Consider the following 25,249-nt stretch of genomic DNA (forward strand, 5'->3'; position numbering starts at 1 on the left):
CTGATGCATTAAAGTTCAAAAGTCCTTTGTCCTGATGCACAAAGTTCAAATGACAAGGTTGTAAATATACCCCAAGAAACAGATTTCTGAAGAAGAAATAAGAAGGAAGAAAAGAAAAGGTAAAAACAGGCAGAGAAAAGGAATAAAGATATGTATCATCATATCTGAATGCAAAAAAACTGGAGCACCAATATAGAAGAGAGGCACCTGATAACAACAGTCTAACAAATATGGCATCTTTAACAGCAATGAATCGCTGCCAGTGGCCAAAGAAGAATCTCTTTGCAATACATACATTCAAAAAATAGTTAAGGGCTTAATCATTTGGTTGAATGTAACACAGCTGAAGGTCCTTCTAACAGCAGGAAAAGCCCCATATAAGGTCAAAGATGGTTTGGGGGCAATGGACTATCCACTTCTTTACTGTGTCCCATAGTTACATCAAATTTTGTGTTAATAGGTGAGGTAGAAATTATAAATAAACCGAATACTAATAGTTGTCTTAAAGTTATACCTGGTTCATTATCCTTAATACAATTAATCTACTCTAGAATTCTAATAAATTCTATCCAGTTAAATTGTAAGTAACCCAAAACTAACCCTAAAATATAAGTTATAAAAAGCAATCCAATATAAAAATATTTTTTAAACTATGAAACAAAAGGCTTAATATGAACACCAACCAATATAAGGGCCAAATCTATTACAAGAGGTTACACACCTCTTTGTTTTTGTTTGAATTTGTTTTTACGACTACAACTAGGGTGGGAAAGTACACCTAACAGGAAGGAGGAAAACATCAAATGTCTATGGTACAAAAAAAAAGAAGAATCAACTATCTCCTCAACTTACTATCTTAAAACAGTCATAGCTGTCCCACAATGAGAGGGGTTGATTAGTATTTTTTTAATTAAAAGATGAAAAACACTCTTAAGATAATAATCACTTATTTCCCCTTTCATAGATTCTACAGTTACATTATTTATATGTTTTAGTCTCAGCATTCTATATTACAAAGCCTCACTGCAAAATTTTATTGTCTCTGAATTAGTTTGCAACTATCACAGGATAATATTTTTGCCACACCTACTACTCTTAACCAGGTACTGAAGTCAGTGGCTTAAACATTTATTTCAGTATTATTTAAATAAAAACTGATTTTCTGTGTTCTGGATGTGCTGGGGAAAAAAATAAGAAAAAATAAACAAAATGGTTCATAAACCCCTGAAACTGGATTTCAATAGAAACAGAATAACAAGTATTACTAATTTGGAGTCAGCCATCTCAGGCCTGGAAAAATAGTGCACTCTTAGTTATACTAATAATGAGGCACAGACCTGGGGAACACCAAATAGTGAACTACAAATTACTACAATAATTTAACTGTAGAATGTGGGTGTTTGGTTTGGTAGTTGATCCCCATCAATCTGGACATAAGGCTAGACTATATAGCAAACAAAACCATTCTTGAATAAACCATGTTTACATAAATTTTATAATCTATACAATGTAAATTACTTTTAAAATTCCTACTTTGAAACCAAATCTTCTATTTATGTCCATTTGTAGTGCACATGATCTCCAAAACACCAAAAAGAAAACCTGCATCTCTCATATATATTTTCCTCACATTCAACAATCCTAAGGTAATTCCACTTTTTCAGTAGTCTCCTACACTTTAGCTATCATTTACAAAATGTTTTTAAAAGTTAGAGTCAGTGAAGCTGCCAACAAACTCTCTAAGTCCTAACTGAGAAAAGTTCCTAGTTGTGAAGCACTTTGATTTTCTCAAACGAGTTTAAATAAAGACCCCACCTGGGAACTCATAAACTGGTATTCAAAGTATATGATATTTTTTTCTCCTCCCACTAAATGTACTGAAGATCTATTACCTTCAGTCTAATGCTAACATCTGAAAAGAATGATTTCACATAAGGTATTCTAAAAATATGTATTGAAAGTTGATAATTGCCATAATAACTGGACTGTGATCAATCTATTTTACTTGGACAAAATAAGAGAAGTGAACAGTTTTTTGACTGATTATGGCATTTTCATAATATGTATATAAGAATAAAACTGGCCAATTTATATATCTGTGAATGTGAGAAACTTATTCAACTATTTAGAACCACACTGCCTTCTCAGAAACTACTAAAATCTGAGTTGGCTAGATTATTTAAACAATTAATGTAAAGCAAATCTAATTGTAATGAAAATCCCATTATGATAAATTCATAAGCTGTAGCTAACACTTGGTATGTTCTTGAAAACGGACAGAGCACTGGGCAGTTTTTGAACACTTGCATTTTAATCATGGATCTACTTCTGACTTTAGAATATGAACCTAATATTGGTATCCATTAACAGCCCTTATATAGTAGTAAGAAAGGTAAGTCAGCCATCTCTGAGCTTAAACAGGTTTAAGGAGCACCCTTACATTAAAATACCACAACAAAGGGGAATTTTTTTAATACTACAATGGAAGAAGGCAAAAGGGAGATACAGTCACTTAATTGAATTGAAACTTTAAACAATGGCTAGACTGAAGGCTAGACTATGTATCAAAACATGCTTTAAAACATTTTCACATTGGAAAATTGAACAAGGAACTAAATCAAATAATTACCTACATATGTGATAATTGCCAACACCATTAAAGAACATCAGAACATTTTACATATTATTTTTCTTTATTAAGAATGTTGAAATTAGAATAGGACAATATAGGCCTTTAATGTTCTGTCTAAATGCTCTACCAAAAGTCTACCAAAAGTCTATCTGTCTAAATGCTTCACCTAAAGTCTTAATGATTAATAAATATTAAATATAGCTTAATTAAAATTGAGCTATAGTCTAATTAATACGAGATATAGTAAAAAAAATCCTTGTTCATTATGATATTAAAATTTTATAATCACAATAGAAAAATTATTAGGAAAATGTAGCCACATTAATTTACGAACTCAAAATAGAAGCAGTGAGAGAAAGAACTTACAGCAACAATCATAATTGCATTATCCAAAAAGCCAAACCCTATGAAAGGTATCGCATTGTGGATGAATACTGAAAAACATCAAAAACAGAAAAATATATTTTAAGATTTCTATAACTTAGAATGACAAAAACAGATGATATGATCAAAGTATCCTAAACAGACTTGATAATCTCTAGAATTTCATTCTCATTTTCCAGAGCCAACAGATGCTGCTACTGCTGTAAGGAGGAACTATATTGGGAAAAAACAAAACAAACCAGAAAAAATATAAAACATGTAAAAATAACTGTGTTAGACTTTTGTGTTTTCTTACTGGTAACACACACACACACACACACACACACAAATATATACATACAATTAACAGAACAAATTAGTAAACATGTATGAGTACCACGTTTTACCTGATTGCTACTGACATCAATCTCTTTTTCTATTATGACTAAAGTCTGATACTATAAAATCGATTTCTGTATTAGAAATAATGAAAATGTCCTAAATCAAATGTCAGAAAAGCTATTTGGGTGCTTTTACTCACTAACTAATTTTTTTAAAGAAATGTTAGAAAAAGGTGATTATCTCATCTATATTACCTCATCTATGTGCAGTCTTTTCCCCCCCTTAAAATTCATCAATATTCCCAAATGCTATTGCAAACTATAAACAATCAATGTTTGATTTAAATCAAACTATCACTTCACCTCTTGCTACCAAAAACACACCTTACTTCATCTATTGGGTATATAAATTCAATGATCTGAGATATTAGAAGTGTAACTAGGTCACGCCTGTAATCCTACCACTTTGGGAGGCTGCGGTGGGTGGATCACGAGGTCAAGAGATCGAGACCATCCTGGCCAATATGGTGAAACCCTGTCACTACCAAAAATACAAAAATTAGCTGGGTGTGGTGGCACGTGCCTGTAGTCCCAGCTACTTGGGAGGCTGAGGCAGGAGAATCACTTGAACCCAGGCAGCAGAGGTTGCAGTGAGCCGAGATTGCACCACTGCACTCCAGCCTGGCAACAGAGCAAGACTTCATCTTTAAAAAAAAAAAAAAAAAAAAAATTGTTAACTAGGAAGAACTAATACCTACATATTTTTTATAAATTTATTCTCATTTCTTTCATATTTACATCTTCAGCAGAATATCGAGGGCATGGTAGATGCTCAAAAAATATTATTTCATTAAGTTGAAGACCACTAACCTGGAAAGGAAGAGAATTCCAGATTGAGAGAATTGAAGGCAGACTGTGAAACAGATTAAAAGCTGGGAATAGGTAAAAGACTTTATTCTAATTAATCTATAAAATTGGCAAGGTATAGTGAACATCCGTTCAACTGAGGACTTTTCTCAACAAACATTAAAATGCTGAGTTTTATACTACGTCCAAAAAAAATAATCCCTTAAACCAACTGGTTATATGTGTTTATTAATTTTTAGAGTCTTTTTTTCTTTTAATGCAGTTATCTCCACAGAAAGTATAACTGAAATATAATCCAGAAGTTATAAAAATTCGATATTACTGTATTGAGCTCTGCACCTAGCAGGGAAGGCTAATAAGCACTCAAAAAAAAGCACTTCTACCCACAACCACTATAAATGACTAAGACCACACGACAATACTATATACAGTATAAGAATACTATTATATTCAATATTATTATAGCTATACAATATTACATAAACCAGTACATAATAGGTATAAAATAGGTCATTTAAAATTTCTTCTTGTTTTTAAGTAAAAATGTCCAAGATCAAGGACAACATTTTTAATTACAAAGAATATTATTTATTAAACGTGGTAAAAATCAAGTAGAACATTAATAAAATGGGATTTTTTTTTTCAATTAAAGAGTCTAGCCTTAGTTTTTTAACTTATTGCCTAAATCTGGTTATTTACTGAACACTCAAAATTTTATAAAAAGCAGCTTCCAGAACCAATACATATTACAAATTTAACAGGTTAGAAGAGTATAATGAAATTCTAAAAATTCACTAAATATAACATTTACAGTGAAGAGAAAGCTACTTAAGTACAGAAAATAATGATGAAACTGGTTAGGATTAATTAGCATTTTGGGATTCATTTAATAGCATCTCTAAAATTGGCCAGTTACAAATATCTTAAAATTAGGTGATAAGGCCATTAAGTTAAGATTACACTAATTGCTATCTTAGTAAAAACTTGGTCAGTAAAACCAAGGCACTCTGTTATAACAATCACTTTGAACTATAAGAGGTATGTTTTTAGTGTTTATACCTATATAAATATGTCCTAAAAATTATAATTTATTTTAACTAAAAGGAAAAAATATAGTTTTTCAAAAAGTTAAATAAACATGTACAGAGCACTCCACTGGGCACCTGAGATACAAAGATAAATAAGACTTGGTTCCCAGCCCTAAAGAGGTTTAGGTATGATAACACAGCCATAACAGTAAATTTCAATATCACCTACAAAAAATGATAATAGTATACAGTATTACGAACTATAGATTGTATGAATCTAAGGTGGGAGAATCACAAACTACTTGGGAACAGAAGTCTTAAATAATTCTTAAATTGTTTTGGTATTTGAGGAAAGTTACTAATCTTTAATATAAATTACATTCTACCTGTCAGAGAAAAAATAACTGGCTTTTTAAAAAAATTACATAAATTTGCTCTCTAGTATGTAATGATCTACTAATTTGTGGCTTCTTCAATTTACTCTCAGAAACACTATTCTATAACTTGCCAGTTGTTAGCAAATCACATTTCATATTTAGCTTTAATTTGCAACCTACTCTAATTCACTATACTGTTAAATAATTCACTTCTTCCATCTTTATAATAACATCCCAACTTGTTTTACATTATTTTGGTATATTCTTGAATATTTATTTATTCTTGAATATTTATTCCTATCATAATAGAGAAAAGAAAGAACACTAGCAGCATTGTAATAAGGTCCTTCTTCACGTAGTTTTAAATAAACTTTATTTTTTTCATTCTTACAGTCAGCCAGAAGCATTTTCTCTACCAGAGAACAGTTGTATCTAGCCTTGGGCCTAGAAATTCTAGTTCTGCATTTACCCAACTTAAATTCAAACTAAAGTAAATACATCCTTTTTCCTGGAAATTAAGAAAACTTCTATAATAAAAATAATTCTATTTCTAAATGGCAACAATATTTTAATAATATTAGACATTTTTAACAATATTAGATATTTTACAATATTGTGTTACATCCTTAGCCAAGTTTATAAACTTTGTGCTTCATATAATGAGCAGGATAATCCACTCTATCTGGAGAGATTTAATTTGCTGACTCTTCTGTGCTATCAATAAATGATACAGTTATTTCAAGGTCAAAAGATAGATAAACATATATTCAACAATTATAGAACCATTACCATATCTCAGCTGTCCTGGGGTGGGTGGTGGAGCTTCCAATTTTTCTAAAGGGGAGAAAAAGGATGTGGGGCAAGAATTAGTTACTATAGCATGATATTTTTTATTACAATGAAGAAAATACCAGAGGATTTACAACGTGGGAGAATATCAGAGTTTATTCATAAATTATCTTTAGGTTAATGGACCAAACTTGTCCATACAGAAAATATTAATCAGTATGGATTAAATCAGAAGGCCAGCAAATGAAACTGAGCTTAGTTACAAGCCTAACATGGACTCTAGCCCTGGAAGTTCATTTGTTTTTTGTTTTCAGATTTCTTTAAAGTCCTTGCATCTAGATAATGAGTCTGTTTGCATTAATTACACTAGAAAAACACTTTAGAAATAAAGGTACTCTTCTTTAGGACGGCAACCCTAGATGACTTAAGAAATACACAAACAAGCATCATTGATAGTGGAAAACACGAATATTCAAATAGATCTACATATCTTTAAAATGAAGAAAATATTTTTAAAGCAATGTATGAAAACAATGACTTCACTGAATTGTATTTTGTTCCTTAATCTCTGTTGATATAACTGAATATTTTAACTTTTATAATATATTAATAGTATTATATAATATTGATATATATTTATTAATATATAATATATATTATATTAATATATAATATAACTGAATATTTTAACTTTTGGAACCTATACACTGGATAATAGGGTATTCTACACATTAAAACAACTTTTAAAAGTAGGGTGTTGTTCAGAATCACAAGTAACAAAGTTTTCCCAAGTATAAGCCAGAGAGTATCTTTACGTGTCAACATTATATCTAAAAATTAATAATTATTACAGGCAGCAGCCTACCTAGTCTTATAACAATAACCATCTCACCATTTGTCTAAGAGTAAACTAAGGTAAAAAGGTAGAAAATTCTACCTTCTTTATGATCAACCAACTGGACAGAATTAATTGTTATCATACAGAGAAGAACCCATACAGTGGATCACTCTAAAGATTTAGTACAACCAGATTATCCAAAGAAACACATTACAAACTAGATGTACATCTTCAAAAATATTTATTTATATTTTATGACAACAAAAGAACTAAGGAATTTAGTATAAAAAAGTAAAACTCAACGAAATCTCCATTGATAACCTACATAAAAGGAAATACGGTCCACATTAGTGACTGGTATTTTCCAAGTTCCATAATGGCTTTACAGTAAGAAATACACTAAAACCTCGAGTTTAATTAACTTTCATATTATTTAGAAAGTTCTAAGAAAGCAAACTTAAACTTTATTTTTCCTTTTTTAGAAGAATTAAGAAATGAAGATACATATACTAATCTTATAGAATTTCACATCTGATTAAAATATATTCTTCTTTTTTGATTAGCATGATTAACTCAAAATCTCCTTTGAAAGCATCCAAGTGGTTTGCCAAATTTCTAACTAAGAATACAGGATACTGCTATACTCCAAAGAATTTTCTGGTGAAGTAAACATGCAAAAGTGGTTATTTACATACCAGAACTATTTGTTAGTTGCATTAGTCTCATCATCACTACACTTCTGACACTGTGAGAAGTCCTTGTCAGTTGACTGGAACAAATACCTAAAAATTCAACAAGCAGGACCTCCCCAGTAGAATGAGAGTATATGGAGTCCTTGCTTTTACTTCTTCAAATTCCCAACTCATTGAGTAACACATTAAAAATATTCTACAACAGCGAAGAAGAAAAGATAAGGGCTAGGCAAGTAAAAAACGTGTAGTAATAAAGAAAAAAATCAAATAATGTAATCAATATTCCTAATCTTTCTTTCCTACTACACATAAAAAATTAAAAACTAGAGGTAATAAAAAATGTTAAGAGAAAGCAATATAAAATAAAGGAGATACAGCAGGGAGGAAAACTACTGGCACAGAGGTGAAAGTAAAATCAAAACACAGATTCTGCCTCCTGCTTCACAAAGAACCTGCAGAGTACAAGAGGAATCATGAAAAGAACATTTCCTAAAAGTGACAATCTTATTAGGAAGTATCCATTAAATTATTTTATTTTATTATTTTTTTTTGAGATGGAGTCTCGCTCTGTCTCTCCCAGGCTGAAGTGCAGTGGTGCGATCTCGGTTCACTGCAGCCTCCACCTCCCAGATTTAAGTAATTCTACTGTTTCAGCCTCCCTACAGGTATGTGCCACCACACCTGGCTAATTTTGTATTTTTAGTAGAGATGAGGTTTCACCATGTTGGCCAGGCTGGTCTCAAACTGACCTCAGGTGATCCACCCACCTCGGCCTCCCAAAGTGCTAGGATTACAGGCGTGAGCCACCATGCCCAGCCCAATTTTTTTTTAAATCAGAAATTATTCTTTCTTATGTTAACTGAATCAAAACAAAACATACATCAGAAGTAAAAAAAAAAAATTACCTATAAAATACACAACGGAACTTGTAAATCAGCCTAAGGTTTCAGTCATCTGTATAGGTTTTAAAATGTAATTACTGCCAGTATAACATCCCTGAAAATAGTCACAATACATCCCAGAAGGTTTATTTCCATATATATATTTTATGAATCAATTTCAGAATTTCCTTTTGACATACAATAAACTATCTACACTTACATTGGAAACGTATTCTGCTCCAATGTTTTATTAAGTGAACTATGGAGTTAAAACAGTTCTTTCCATCTGTGTGTGTGTGTGTGTGTCTGTGTCTGTGTGTATTATATACATCATACTCTTTTCCTTTTCTGGATATTTTAAAACAATAAAATAACTATTAAGCTTGTACTTCACCATACCACATTTGCCACATTACTTTCCATAATGGCTGAGTAACCTCTTATCAGAGGAATTCTCCTGCAAGGAACAACTACAAACTACAAACAAAAATACAACAAATTAACTACCTGAAAGCACTGGAAAATTATCGAAACCGGGTTGATCTAGAGGGGAATCAACACAGAAAAAGAAATGACACTAAGTGAGTTAGTTACCTGTTTGTTGCAGCTTTCAGCCTGTGGGCAGGCTCCAGTCACAACATGCAGAGCAACTAAAGCTCTGATGAAAATTCCTCAGTCTATCTGTCTGAAGAACCAGAGGATGAGGTGCCAGGTAACCAAACAACTAGAAAGTGAGGGAGGAATCCTGGAAAGGATAGAGTCAGAAAGGAAGAGTCCTAAATTCTGTGCATACATTCAGTTCAAGTCTACAGCTGACTTGTGGAAAGACACATGTGCAGGGAAAACTCCAAAAACACCGACTAAGGGCAAAATAAGTAAAGATTTGAGGGCAGCCCACAAGAGTTTGCAGTTTGAACCTAACCATTAAATGCCTGCTAAGACAAACAAAAATCAATGCTTTTCAGATGAACAAGACAGAATCCAGAGTCTCTACAATGTAGTAATTACAGGAATAACTAGAATACATACAAAATTACTTCACAAACAAGGAAAAAGGAAAATGTGACCCATTTTCAGAAGACAATAGAGACCAATCCCAAAGTCACTCACATGTTAGAATTAGCAGACAAAAACTTTAAATGAGCAATTAAAATTGTATCCAAAGATGTAAATAAAAATATGCTTAAATGAATAAGACAGGATATCTCATCAGAGAAACAGAAGAAAATATCGAAAAAAGAACCAATAAGAAGTTCTAGAACTGAAAGATACATTATCCGAAATTATAAAATTAACTAGGGCCGGGCACGGTGGCTCACACCTGTAATCCCAGCATTTTGGGAGGCCAAGGTGGGTGGATCACAAGGTCAGGAGTTTGAGACCAGCCTGACCAACATGGTGAAACCCCATCTGTACTAAAAATACAAAAATTAGCCAGGCATGGTGGGGGGTACCTGTCATCCCAGCTACTCAGGAGGCTAAGGCAGGAGAATTGCTTGAACCCAGGAGGTGGAGGTTGCAGTGAGTCACGATCACACCACTGCACTCCAGCCTGGGCGACAGAGCAAGACTCTGTCTCAAAAAAAAAAAAAAAGAAAATTAAAAATTAAAAAAAAAATTAACTGGATAGGCTTACAAGCAGAATGAAGGTGAGAGAAGAGTTAGTGAAAATGATGTCAGATCAATAAAAATTATTCAGTCTGAACAACAGAGACTAAAAGGATTGAAAAAATAATAAACCTGAGTCTCAGGGACTGATGGCTAAATAGTAAAAGGGCTAATATATGCTAATATATGTATGATTGTAATTAAAAGGCAAGTAGAAAAACTAGGAACAAAAACTCTTTGAATAAATAATGGCTACAAATTTCCCAAATTTAGTGCAAGACAAAAATTTCAAAAGATTCAAGAAGTTCAGTGAACTTCTAGTGGAATAAACATGAAGGAAAATTATCATAAAGGAAAAAATCTTGAAAGCAGTCAGAACTAAATACATATTAAACACAAAAAAAATGACTTAAGTATGCAGAAAGAAAATGGGCGTCAGTCCACTATTCTACATCCAAAAATGTATCCTTTAAGAATGAAGGCAAAATGTATTTCAGATAACTGAAGCTATAAGAATGTGTTAACAGTCAACCTGCAATACAGAAAGTGCAAGAGAAATTCTTTAGTCTGAAGGGAAATAGCAGTTGAAAAGTAAATTCTTGAGGAAGGAATAAAGAGCATCAGAAATGGTAAATGTCTGGGTAAATATAAAAGATTACTTTTTCCTAGTGATTTAATTTAAATAAATATGACTGTCTAATGCAAAAATTATAACACTGTCTTATAGTGTTTATAAAATATGTAGATGAATACATATGACATCATAACATTAAAGATGAACGGGGCAGTAAATGGACTGATTAGGTAATTTAGTTGCAACATTTCTATGATGAAAATAAAATGGTCCAATATTAGCTATAAGAGGCTGCAAAAAGTTAAGAATACATGCTGTAATCCCTAGAGTAACTACACATACAGACGAAATACAAAGAGAACATAGTTAAGAACCTAATAAATAACTTGAAGGAGAATTTGAAGGAATGTTCAATTAAGCAAAAAGAATGCAGGAAAGGAAAACAGAAACAAAAAACAGAGGGTCAAACAGAAAACAAATAGCAAAATAGTAAACTTATATCCAACCATATCAATAATTACATTCAATTTTAATGGACTAAACACTTCAATTAAAATGCAGAGACTATATAAACGAACAAAAAAAGTAAGACCCAACTATTTGATATCCCAAGGATTACAGTTTAATAGGTTGAAAGTAAATGGATGGCAAAAAATATGCTACACAAACAGTAGGCTTATAAAGGCTGGAGCGGCTATATTTATATCAGATGAGGTAGACTTAAAGACAAAGAATATTACCAAAAATAAACCAGGGACATTTCAAAATGACAAAAGGGTCAATGCATCAGGAGGCATAACAACTGCATGTTTATGCCTAATAACAGAATTTCATAATGCATGATGCTGAATCTAACAGAATTAACAAATACTTCCATAATCATACTTGGAGATATAAAAGCCTTTTTCTTAGTAATTGACAGAAAACTAGGCAAAAATATCAGTGAGATATAAACTTGAACACTACCAACTATGTTGATCTAATTGATATTTATACAAAATGACACCCAACAACTGTAGAATACATATTCTTTTCAAGTGCAGATGGCACATTCCTCAAAATAGAACATACGCTGATCCACAAACGTGTTAGTAACTTTGATTAAAATCATAAATATGTTCTCTGACTATAATGGAATCAATAAGATACATGAAAAAACAAATTTGGAAATTAAACATCTTCTAAATACACGGACCAAAGAGGAAATCAAAAAGGAAATTAGAAAATATTTCAAACTCAGTAACAATGAAAATGCAATATATCAAAATTTGTAGAATGTGGCTAAATGAATGCTTGGGGGGAAATTTACAGTTTGAAATACTTACATTAAAAAGCAGAAAGGTCTAAAATAAATAAACTACAGTTCTATCTTAAGAAGCTACAGAGCAAAGTAAACATAAACTAAGTAATAGAAAGAAGCAATGAAACAGAAAGCAAACAATAAAGAGTCAAAATTGGTTCTTTGAAAAGATCAATAAAATTGATTAAGCAAACAAAAATCTGACTAGCTCTAACAAAATTGATTTGTTACCAAAAAACTTTATACGTAAACACACACACACACACACACACACACACACACACCCCCCTTCCAAACCTAGATGGTTTCATTGATGAATTTTGTTAAAACATTTAAAGAAAAAAACATCAATCCTACAAACTCAAAAGCTCTTCCAAAAAACAGATGAGGAAATACTTTTCAACTCATTTAATGAGGACAGAACAACATTAAAAACAAAGCCTAACCAAGAAATTTACAAAGAAGAGAAAACCAGATGACTATTCCTCATGAACACAGAACAAAAAGCCTTAATGGCATAATAAATATTCTGCTTTCCTAAGTATAAGAGTTTATTCATAATGGCGGCAAAAATAACCAACATCCAAACTTCCTTACATGTCCTCTTTCTTAGACATTTTCCAATGAAGGAAACATTGCTCTTAATAGGATTCCATGTGTAGAAATACATAGGATAGAAAAATTATATACAAGAATCCATGAGATAATATTTACATATAAATTTCTTTCCTTTAGATTTCACATTTTAAAGTCTTTGCTAAAGGGTAAATAAGATAAGACAGTTACTATAAACTGCTGATTTATGTTGTAGTAAGTCAAATGAAAATTTTTGAAATAAGACTCTCCAGTCTGCTCATGAGGAAGTAGAGTTTTAAGAAGTCAATAAAGCTTTAGGAACACTTTTACACTGTTGGTGGGACTGTAAACTAGTTCAACCATTGTGGAAGTCAGTGTGGCGATTCCTCAGGGATCTAGAACTAGAAATACCATTTGACCCAGCCATCCCATTACTAGGTATATACCCAAAGGACTATAAATCATGCTGCTATAAAGACACATGCACACATATGTTTATTGTGGCACTATTCACAATAGCAAAGACTTGGAACCAACCCAAATGTCCAACAATGATAGACTGGATTAAGAAAGTGTGGCACATATACACCATGGAATACTATGCAGCCATAAAAAATGATGAGTTCATGTCCTTTGTAGGGACATGGATGAAATTGGAAATCATCGTTCTCAGTAAACTATCGCAAGGACAAAAAACCAAACACTGCATGTTCTCACTCATAGGTGGGAATTGAACAATGAGAACACATGGACACAGGAAGGGGAACATCACACTCTGGGGACTGTTGTGGGGTCGGGGGATGGGGGAGGGATAGCATTAGGAGATATACCTAATGCTAAATGACGAGTTAATGGGTGCAGCACACCAGCATGGCACATGTATACATATGTAACTAACCTGCACATTGTGCACATGTACCCTAAAACTTAAAGTATAATAATAATAAAATAAAATAAAAAGAAGTCAACAAAGCCTTTTCCTTTGACTCCGCTTTTTAGTCAAAACTGATTGTTATAATAGGGGTTTGACTGCAAATATTTTACATTAAACAAGCCATTTTTATATAAAAGTATTACATACTTATACTCATAGTTGCATATGTTAAAAGGATGAGGATATTGAGTTTGTTTTTTATTAAAAGGAATTTTGAGGTAAAAATTAGAAAATAACATCTAAAATACTAAATTTATTTGGTTTATTTTTCATTATAAAGGTTATATAATTATAGAAAGTTAATAAGATTCAGAAAAGCGAAAAGAAACTTAAAAGCATCCACAGTTTATCAGAAATAAATGTTTTGACGTATTGTCCTTCAATCTTTTTCCTATAAAGAAACATACACAAAACTGTATTCTGCCTTTTCCACAAAGCATTAAATAATGAATATTTCCCACATCTTTAAATTTTTTAAGAAAATAATTTTATTTGTGAGAATTTATTTCATAATATAGTCATTTCATTAATAGCCTATTATTAGATATGTTATTTTTCATACTTTCAAATAACATTAACTTGTACCTAAATTATTTTGCACTCCTCTGAAAATTCCTTAGAATAGATTCCTATAAGTGGCATTACTGAACCAAAGAGAGCGAGAAAGAGCAACAGCAAGAGAGAATATATGTAAGGGTGTTTTTTTTTTTATTTCTGCAAAATTCATCGCAGAAAAAGTATGTCAAGTTACCCCCATCTCACTGCATTTTTATTTTTTTAATGTTACACTCACATTTTCATGTTTTCAGAATGCAGGCAAAATGTCATTAAGACAAAATCCTTAAAAGAAAGTTCCAAGCAATGATTTCAAACTTATTTTAATTGACAACAAGATTCCAATACATAAAACAGAACAAGTCTGAATGTCCACTATAAGATTTAACCTGTATATCTCCTCTTTATTATACTTCCCTTTAAAAATAACTTCTTTATAAAAAACCTTCAGTCCAATATTAACAAAAGCATCTAAAATACTTTTTAGGATAAACTACGCCTGATATATTTCTTTTTTAAATAAGTTATGCTACTGTTAAATTAAATTTGGCCTAAAGCTGCCTGAGTACATAGTGAACTGTAAGCTGATAAAGTATGTAAACCAACTGCAACCCACCTTAAGAATATATTCTTGGCTAGGCCCGGTGGCTCACGCCTGTAATCCCAGCACTTTGGGAGGCCAAGGTGAGTGGATCACAAGGTCAGGAGTTCCAGATCAGCCTGGCCAATATGGCGAAACCCCATCTCTACTAAAAATACAAAAAATTAGCTGGGCGTGGTGGCAGGCGCCTGTAGTCCCAGCTACTCAGGAGGCTGCAGCAGGTGAATCACTTGAACCTCGGAGGCAGAGCTTGCATCAGTGAGCCAAGATCGCACCACTGTACTCCAGCCTGGGCGACAGAGCAAGACTCTGTCTCAAAAAAAAAAAAAAATATATAATATATATATATATATATATATATATTCTTGCAACAAGTAGCTGAATCTTGTCCAATCATAGCAGCTGAGGTTTCAGCCAATTACAGGCTGCAAACTGCTCACACATGTCCAAACAAGGCAGACACAAGCTATAAGCAAAAAAGCTATTTCTGTATATAATTTCATTTTTCTATCTATAAATACAGTCTGCCCACATTGCTGGATGAAGCTCTCTGAACCTTTTAAGGATCAGAGTGCTGCCCAATTCATGAGTTATTTCTTTGCCCAAATAAACTTTGTTATATTTAATCTGTCTAATGTTTTTCTTTTAGCAATTCGGCATCAAAAGTGAGATCTGAAGTATACCTCCAGGAGCACCAAGTGTCCAAGCAAAGGGCCAGAGCCCATTGTGCACATTGATCCCTCTGATTTGAGCAGCATGAATTTGAGTTTTGAGCTCGCTGACTTTATTTGGGCATTTTTTACTAGATGGGGTTCAGGATTGGATTAGATTGGATCCAGTTGGAGGACTCAGGTAGGTACCTTTTCAAAGTGGTTTCCCCTAAATCTGAAGAGTCTGGGACTCCACCTTCTGGGACACTGGCTAACTTTATAGAGAAAAATTACAGGCCCAGAACCTGTGTATTTTTGGAAAAAAAAAAGTCCTTAATCTTACTAAGGACAACTTAGAATTACAGTGGCCACCATAGGGAAGTTTTAACCTAGATTAAATTGCTCACTTGTGAGGTGTATCAGAAAAGAAAGGATCCCAATGCCACAAAAGCAATGGGATGCATTCTTTAACTGGCAAGCAGAGGCATTTAAAAGATAAATCAAAGACAGCCTCTTTAAAAGCTTCTTTACAGAAGGCAAGTAAAGACATCTTAAAGTCTTTTTCACAAATATCATTCAAAAGTTGTAGCTATCTGGGCAGGAAATATTATTCCACTGGCCAGAAAAACAATTTGGATCCAGGTATTCTTTAATAAATTCATGAGTGTTGTATTACTGTATGTGGAACATGGCTAAAAGTTTTAAATGAAAGGTGTAAGATCTGTTTCTGTTTATATGTTTATGTATGTCTGCATCTATGATGTATATCTATATATGTGTGATGTTTTCTATTTCCTTATGATATTGCCAAATTAAAGTGTATAAGAATGCTATCTAATTGACTTAAAGAAAAATAAGCACTTAGATAAATGAAGTATTTACTCAGAAAAAATAAGAAATGACCCAAATGATTTTTGAAGCTCACATGACTTGGGTAATCTTTGGCAAATAAGAATATTATTGGTTTGATTAAAACAAACATATCTTCACAGTTGTTAACATTAAAATTAACACAGATACACGACTTTTCCTACCTAGGTTTACCGGTGAAATAAACTTATGTTATCTCTACATTACAAAATTCATCAGCAAGAAAAGTAATTTAAGATGATGACTAGCTGTTTGATGTCCCATCTTGCTAAGCAATCCAAGCATAATTATTAAAAACGAGTGAGTTAAATAGAGGTAAAAGTCCCATGTGAATGATGTCTTCCCTATACCAGAAAGTTTTAACATTCTTATCATCAAGAATGGAAATTTAAGGCTGAGAAAAATGTGCACAAACAATAGGCCTAGCCAAAAATCCAAAGAAGATAGATAACATTTTGCTTCTTCTACAGTTTATTACAGAGACTAAAGATACTTGGGGCCATTAGTAAACATGTTCTGTGCCACACTGACAAACTGTGCTATAAGAAAGTACATGCTTCCAGATATTATGATTCATAGATTTGCAAATCTTCACATGGCTTGCGTGACAAATAGTTCACAATTACTTGCTTCCTAATGTCCTTTGGAAATTAAGGTCATTAAGAGTTCAGAATTCTAATTTATATATATACTAAAATTACTAGAAATAAGAGAAATAAATTCATATAAAGTATAAAAGAAAAGTAATACATGATTTTGGTAAGCAAAAGCTATAAAGTATGTGGCTGTTTTGTTTCATTAAGGGAAAATGTAATTTTTGTTTGAAAGCAGAATGACTGGTCATCCCAAGATGAGAACAGGAAAAGTATAAAACAAAATCTAAATGCAGAAGAAAGTTGTAGGTTTGCAAAGGACGAATCTTGTAAAAAGAATTTTATGTGTGACAAAGCCAGCTAAGATTAGAAGGGAATTATTTGTAAGTTTTTCTAAAAACTGAACATTAATATCAAAAGTATACTAATACAAAATTAGAATTTGGTTCCCTGTATTAAAACAGTAAGAATTTCTTGGACTACTGGTCTACTTTTAATAGGAAATTGTGAAAAGTTTTTCTTTACCTTTTAGGTAACTGATCTAGGAAACAGATTATATGTTTTACCAAAGTAATTTCTTGTGGTCCATGTTGCTTTTCTTGGGTGTTTGACCACTTAAGAAAACAAAATCTTCTCTATTAAAATTTAGAGCTAAGGTTTCTCTATAATTATGTAGCTTTCTGTATTTACCTTTGAAGTCCTGTAATTTTCACTTTTGTTAAAGGAATGACTACTGTTCACAGTGACCTGTAACCCTATTTTAATCACGCATTTTAAACATTTGATATTTTTGACACATTTCCCAAAATTAGATTCTTAATAAAGTGTTTTTCTTAACCTTAACTTTGATTTTCCAGTCAAGCCCTTGAAACATCTCATATATAAGCATTCAAAAGAATGCTTCTCCTTATATAAAAAGACAGATATTAAACTAACTGGGCTTATTTGACATATTAAATAATATAAGAAGTATTGCCAAATAAGTTGAGTTTCATTTGTGTGGATGTGTTTCAGAAACTGTATGAAATTCATAGCAATCTGATAGTTTTGGTATAATACAATCAGTCATCATTCTAGTTATTATATTCATATGTTGTATGCAACAGAAATAATCAAATTTCCCTGTCAACTGTATCATCACTGTAATGAACTCTCATCAAATATTTAATCATGGCCATTTTAAGTTTTGTCATTCATATTTGGTTAATTATTTACTCTTGTACTTTCCTGAGCAACTATAAGCCTAAAGGGTTATGTCTTCAAGGAGATTCATGTAAAGAATTCTGAGAAGTACAAGTTTCTGATAACTTTAAGATCATACCATTGGACTGAGTCCAAGAACTCTAAGGAAGAAACTCATTGGTTCATAAAACTGCTAACCCAACATAAAGCAGAATAAGAATTAATTAAATACTAAGGAAATGCCTTGGCAGATTTTCACAGTAGGTCAGCCAGTACTGAAATTGTTAAGATATGCAATTTGAACGAACTCTATGAGATTAATCCAAGTCAAATTATCTATGATAACCTATATAATAAACAAGTGCTATGCACCTGAATTAGAGAAATAAAATTGTTATATAAAAGGATATAAATCCAATGTTAAGCATGGGCTCATGGAAAGCCTGGACAGCTGCCTGGTCATTCCTGACTCCCAAAAACTTCCATTATTAAAAGCTCTGCACTCCATGACTCATCATAGAAGAGATAAAACAATCCAAATTACAGGGAAAAATTGTTTGAGTGACTGTTATAAGATTGCTAAAGTGGTTTATAACTAATGTTTGGTTTGGCAAACCCATAATTCTGGTAAGATATAATAAAAAACCTCAGGTAATACACTTCTAGCACCTAATGAATCATTTGACCACTTACAGATGAATTTCATTCAATTACCACATTTAACATAGGTTTTATGATTATATAGAAGCTTTCTGATTGTACAAAAGGCCGATGCTATAAGAGCAACTAAAAGGTTATTAGAAAATATGTTTCCTTTATAGGGTATTTCTGGAGAAATCTCCAGTGATAAAGGTACTCATTTCAATGGACAAATTGTAAAACAATTAAATAAGGTATTACAAACACAATGGCATTAAACAAAGCTAACTGAATTGACTTGATGGCCTCGGTCAAAGGTATTACCAATTGATGGCAATCAGATCCACTCCACTAGAAAACACAGATTGATCCCTTATATAACAGTTACTGGAAGGCCTATGTCCCTGATAATAGAACCTCATGTATCTACCACTCTTATAAACTCTGACATGATTCAGTATTGAGAGGTTTAAATGCAAGATGCCAAAGTATATTATCATCAGGTAAAAGAAGCCCTTCATGACCCACCAACTGATGACAATCAGACCTTTCACTATCTAGAACCAGGAGTTTAGGTCTTTTGAAAAAGACACCATAGAACGACTGCCCTTGAATTCTGTTGGAAGAAACAATACCAACATGTTCTCTGCAGTAAAATTTCAGGACCTCGAGTCTTTGATCCACATCTCTTAACTCAAGAGGGCCTCTCTAGACTCTTGAGACTGTATACCAATCAGAGACCTCAAGGTAAGGCTGACCAGGAAAGCTTTTTATTTTACCCAGAAGCAGATGGCATCCTGGATGTGAACAGCTTTCCCAAGATTACAGATCAAGACTTCTCTGTCACTACGAAACCTGTGCCTCTTTTCCTCTTTTGTTCCTGTGTTCCTTTTCTGTTAATATATGGCAAGATAATGTGATAATTAAGATTTCATAACCAACAGCTTCTGCAATTGAATGTTAGATATGTCATGTTACTAACAGTAGGCAAAATCTATAGTGAGGGTTTTGCAGTTAAATTACGCCAGAAATTGTATAAGAAAAGCAAAGGAAGACGATTTGACAGTTTATAGGCAAGTGTGTAACCCTAATTCCTTGTCAGTAGCCTCCAACCTTGCAATGATTCCAATAATGGAGCCTTAGACAAATATTGCTAGTGCTTCTCTAATAGTGGCCTCCAATGTACAAAGCATTTCATAAGGAACGGCCTGTTGTGCACCTCCAAGATACATTTTTATCTGTGGAGGATTTTATGATCAACCATATATGTGGGTAACTCTATGTATCAATAAGTGGAAAATAAGGAACCAATGTGGTTTAGGGATTCTAATGGTATCACTGTCACTCCATAACCAACTGGAAAATGAACATTGGTCTATACCTCTTAATTTGCACTATAAAATAAAGGGGAATTTGCCAGCAGGTGCAAATCCCTCTAAACAGGCATTTTTATTTTTATTTTTTCTGGTAAAATACTCCTTCCCTGGCTTGGCATAAATGTAAATGAGATTATGATTAGAAATTTGTCTCAAACATTAGCTACTACAACTGACTCTACTGCAAAGGCTATAGCTGCCCAGCAAACTTCTTCAAATTCTCTTGCAAAAATTGTTTCAGACAGCATCATTCCTTTGGACTCTGCTGTCTGAACAAAGAAGACTGCATGCAATAGCTAACACCTCCTGCTGCACTTGCATAAATACATCTGGTATGATAGCAACTCAGTTGCCAGAAATCAGTAAGTAAGCTACTTTGTTAAAACAAGTAGATTCTTCTTTTGGCTCATTTTTGATATATTTGATTTTGATTGGTTCAACTGACAGGAGCTCCTATTAAGAAGTATACTTCAGTCTCTTAGTATTATCCTCCTGATAGCCATGATAACAGTCTCCCTGGTGCACCACATCCTCTCAAGAGTATTAAGTGCTCATGTATAGCCATCCAGTATACATCAAATGGCTTCGGTATGGTTAGAATAATAAAAACATGAAGAGAACATAAATGTTCAGCTTACCTGACATTAACAATTGTGAATTCCATAGAGACCAAACAAGTCTGTTATGATGGTGAGTGACAAAGAATGGTGTCAATGCCCAAAATTTTGGTCAATCTGTCAAAACTGAGAGACTGATCAAAAGGGGGAAATTGTTAAATTAAATTTGGCCTAGAGCTGCCTCCATATGTAGCAAACTGCAATCTAATTTCGTATGTAAACAAACTGCAACCTACCTCAAGAGTATATTCTTGTAACAAGTAGCTGAGCTTTGGCCAATCATAGGAGCTGACCTTTCAGCCAATGACAGGCTGCAAACTGCTCAGACATGTCCAAATAAGGAAAACACCAACTTGTAAACAAAAGGCTGTTTCTGTATAGCACTTCCATCTGTCTATAAATACTGCCTGCCCATGTGTTGGTGGGAGGAACTCTCTAAACCTGTGCTGGTTTGTCACCAGTAACAGTTCAGAGAGCTGCCCAACACATGAGTTGTCTCTTTGTTCAAATGAACTCTGCTAACTTTAATTTTTCTAAAGATTATCTTTTAACACTACTAAGAGATACATCCTAAATTGAAAATCAATAGACTTTAGTAAAAGAAATGTACAACACCTATAGTTTCTACATTTTAGCCTCCATCATAAAATTACAAAACATGTTTATAACAATGGTGATGCTGGAACACAGAAACAGGGCTAACGGCATACAGAATGAGCTCTGTTATTTAATAGAAACTATAATTTGTCATTTTCATGTTGAATGTTCCATTAAATTTAACATTACTGTATTAATCCATTCTTACACTGCTATAAAGATACTACCTGCGACTGAGTAATTTATAAAGAAAGGAGGTTTATTTTTTATTTATTTATTTATTTATTTATTTTGAGATGGAGTCTTGCTCTCCCAGGCTGGAGTGCAATGGTGCAATGGTGCAATCTTGGCTCACTGCAACCTCTTGCAGTGAATTCTTCCGCCTCAGCCTCCTGAGTAGCTGGGATTACAGGTGCATGCCACCACACCTAGCTAATTTTTGTATATTTTTTAGCAGAGACAGGGTTTCACCATGTTGGTCAGGCTGGTCTGGAACTCCTGACCTGGTGATCCGCCCGCCTCCACCTCCCATAGTGCTGGGATTACAGGCATGAGCCACCATGCCCTGCCAAGAAAGGAGGTTTAATTGACTCGCAGTTCCAAATGGCCAGGAAGCCTTCAGGAAACTTACAATCATGGCAGAGGGTGAAGGGAAAGCAAGGCATATCTTACATGGCAGCAAGAGAGACAGAGCATGCAGGGAAAACTGCCACTTTTAAAACCATCAGATCTCGTGAGAACTTCCTCACTATCATGAGAACACCATGGGGGAAACCACCCCCATGATCCAATCACTTCCTACAAGGTCCCTCCCTCAACACGTGGGGATTACAATTTGAGATGAGATTTGGGTGGGGACACAGAGCGAAACTATAGCACACACTTTACAAGGTGTGTAAATCCATACTTGAAATAAAAGAAAATCTGAAAAACAAAGAGTCTTATTTCCTAGTCTATTTTTTTATTATGCTTTCATGGAAATAATGACTCAACGTGATATTTCAGCCTATTATCATGGATGTAAAACGCAATATAAAAATCACAAATGAAGGTAAAAAGCCAAATTATTTATAATAAACAATAAGAAAAGTACCAAAGCAGCTTCACCCTGAGATGACAGAAAAGGAACAGCTTAATGCATATACTATTCCTTTATTACAAATAACTCAGTATTCTTTAAGTGCCTAATTATGCAGTTTCTGACCTTTGACCACCTAATATTTATTCCAAACTCACCCTAATATCTTTCCCACAAAAGTGCAGGAAGTAGACATGACAACACAAATCACAGTCTGGCCTAATTAGAAGATTTATGAAAATAATAGATATTAAACTAGTGAGTTTCAGTAACAATTTGGGGACCAAGCGTTTCAGTTACCCATAATTCTCAACATTATGAATAACTGCTTAGTCCTTTAATAGAACCAAAAGTTCAAATGGGTAAGGTAAAATTTACAATAAATATACAACATATTAAAGAATACAAACTTAAAATGCAAACCATGTTGTAAGTAAAATAATTTAAGCAAATCAAATGCCAAAAAGTCTAACATGCACCAAAAGCAGTTTATAAAGCAACACAGCAGTGTTTTTTTTTAAAAGAAACAAATTAATATGGCCAAGTTATATACTTACAAAACCTGACATTCAAAATTGAAAAATGAATGTTAAGCTTTCTAAAGTTAAGCTCTTTAGAAATAGCAGAGTTTAACTTTTAATTTAGTAGATTTTAATTAACCTGTCTTTTTAAATAGAAATTTTAATTGTAAAAGGACTTTTTAATTAAAAAGGCATTTGAGTGTAATCTTGTAATTTTATTTAGCATTTAAAAGTAATTACTGCAACATATACATTATGTAGAAAATAAATTTCTACTTATATCTTATAAAAACTAACATTGTAATGGAAATTGGAGACTTAGAATGGAAGAGGCAAGAGAAAGGCAAGGGACAAAAAATTACCTATTGGGTACAATGTACACTATTCAGGTGATGGGTACACCAAAAGCCCAGACCTCACCGCTATACAATTCATCCAGGTAAACTACAAACTACTTGTACCCCTAAAACTATTGACTTTTTAATTAAATAAATAAGTAAATAAAAGAACTAAAACTGTCACGTTGTTAACCTTCCAGGGAACTTACCATGCGACCTGGGACTTCACTGCAATCTGTTACCTAGAAGCAACTAATGAATTCCAGACTGGTTGAGGCCAGTGGTATAACAGCTGAGGACAGGAGTTGGCCAGAAGCAATCACGAAGAAAACTATAGTATTCAATTAATCATCACCTTTATCAACCATATTAATGTACCATCCCTATTAACTATTTAACTCTGACTTAAGTAATAGTAAATACTAGAGGTACAATAATTTTTCTTTTTTTTTTTTTGAGGCGGAGTTTTGCTCTTGCTGCCCAGGCTGGAATGCAATGGTGTGATCTCGGCTCACAGCAACCTCTGCCTCCCAGGTTTAAGCAATTCTCCTGCCTCAGCCTCCCGAGTAGCTGGGATTACAGGCAGTAGCCGGGATTACAGGCGTGCGCCGCCGTACCTGGCTAATTTTGTATTTTTTGTAGAGATGGGGTTTCTCCATGTTGGTCAGGCTGGTCTCAAACTCCTGACCTTAGGTGATCCACCCACCTCAGCCTCCCAAAGTGCTGGGATTACAGGCGTTAGCCACCATGCCTGGCCAATAATTTATTTTTCTTATTGCATTTCATGGTAGTTTTTTTTTTTTAAGGATAATCAGATATACTACTGATCTGTAGTTTTACACATATAACTTGTGTACTTCAACAACTATATATACTTCTAAACACAGAAATTCTATTCCTTCCCTTCTTTTATGCCTATGGAAGATAAAGAAAATAATTACTATATACAATGATATTCCTTTCTTAAAGGCTAAGATATTAAAACAATAGTACAACTTAAAAAAATCTTGTTGCTTTTACTTATTAGATATAGGGATGGTACTATACAATTTTTAGTTTAAAAAATCATATAGCTATGGATAATACTGTAGAGAAAAAGCCTAAGGCAAGCTAGAATAAAATAATTTATCTTGGAACATCATAAATGGTAGATCTGTGAGTAGGACTACACAGATTCGCAAAAGATATTCATTTTAAAATAAAATTGTTTTGTATCTAGGAAGCAGCAGAGGTTTTTCGGTGTATGATATATTACCTTCTTCCCTTTCAATCATGCCCCAAATAAGAATTCTTTCACAGAATGTTGAAGCTGAAAGAATTCTTAGAGACTATTTGCCAGTAGTTCTCAATATGAAGTGGTCCCTCCCCACTAGAAGAGGTTTGGATATGCAGGGTCGTCTGGGATATGATAATGACTGGGAAATGCTACCACCAGCATTAAGGATTCTAAACTTCCTACAATGCACAACAGAGTACTTCATAACAAAGAATTATCCAGCCCAAATACCAGAAGCACACTCACTGTGAAATACTGACTTCATTCTCCACTTTGAAGATGTAGCCACTTAGGCCCACAGATGTTAAGTGACTTACTCAAAGACACACAGCTAGGTCCAGAACTCAGATTCTCATTTTCCCATTCTACTTCTCATTCAGTTAATAAATTCTCAATAGAAAAACATGGAAGAACCAAGAATCAATTGTATGTGCATATATAAAACATTGTCAAAACACTGGTTATTCATTAGTATTTGAAATTGAAATAAAACTGCAATTAGCTAAAATACTAATATCCTTTTCAAATTGCTTTTTTTCCCCTCTCATAAAATGTA

At 33.2% G+C, this 25,249-nt stretch overlaps 1 protein-coding gene across 1 annotated transcript in view; it reads right to left on the reverse strand.

The window, feature by feature from the left end:
- Nucleotides 1–25,249, reverse strand: part of TMEM65 (transmembrane protein 65) — a 72,501-nt gene that overhangs the window by 19,385 nt on the left and 27,867 nt on the right. The window contains exons 2-3 of the mRNA XM_054498988.2: nt 6,398–6,442; nt 2,999–3,066 (exon numbers count right to left, since the gene is read on the reverse strand). Of these exons, the coding sequence (XP_054354963.1) occupies nt 2,999–3,066; nt 6,398–6,442 (113 nt within the window). The remainder of the gene's footprint in view (nt 1–2,998; nt 3,067–6,397; nt 6,443–25,249) is intronic.

Source organism: Pongo pygmaeus, chromosome 7, assembly GCF_028885625.2.
Source record: "Pongo pygmaeus isolate AG05252 chromosome 7, NHGRI_mPonPyg2-v2.0_pri, whole genome shotgun sequence".
Classification (NCBI taxonomy): domain Eukaryota; kingdom Metazoa; phylum Chordata; class Mammalia; order Primates; family Hominidae; genus Pongo; species Pongo pygmaeus.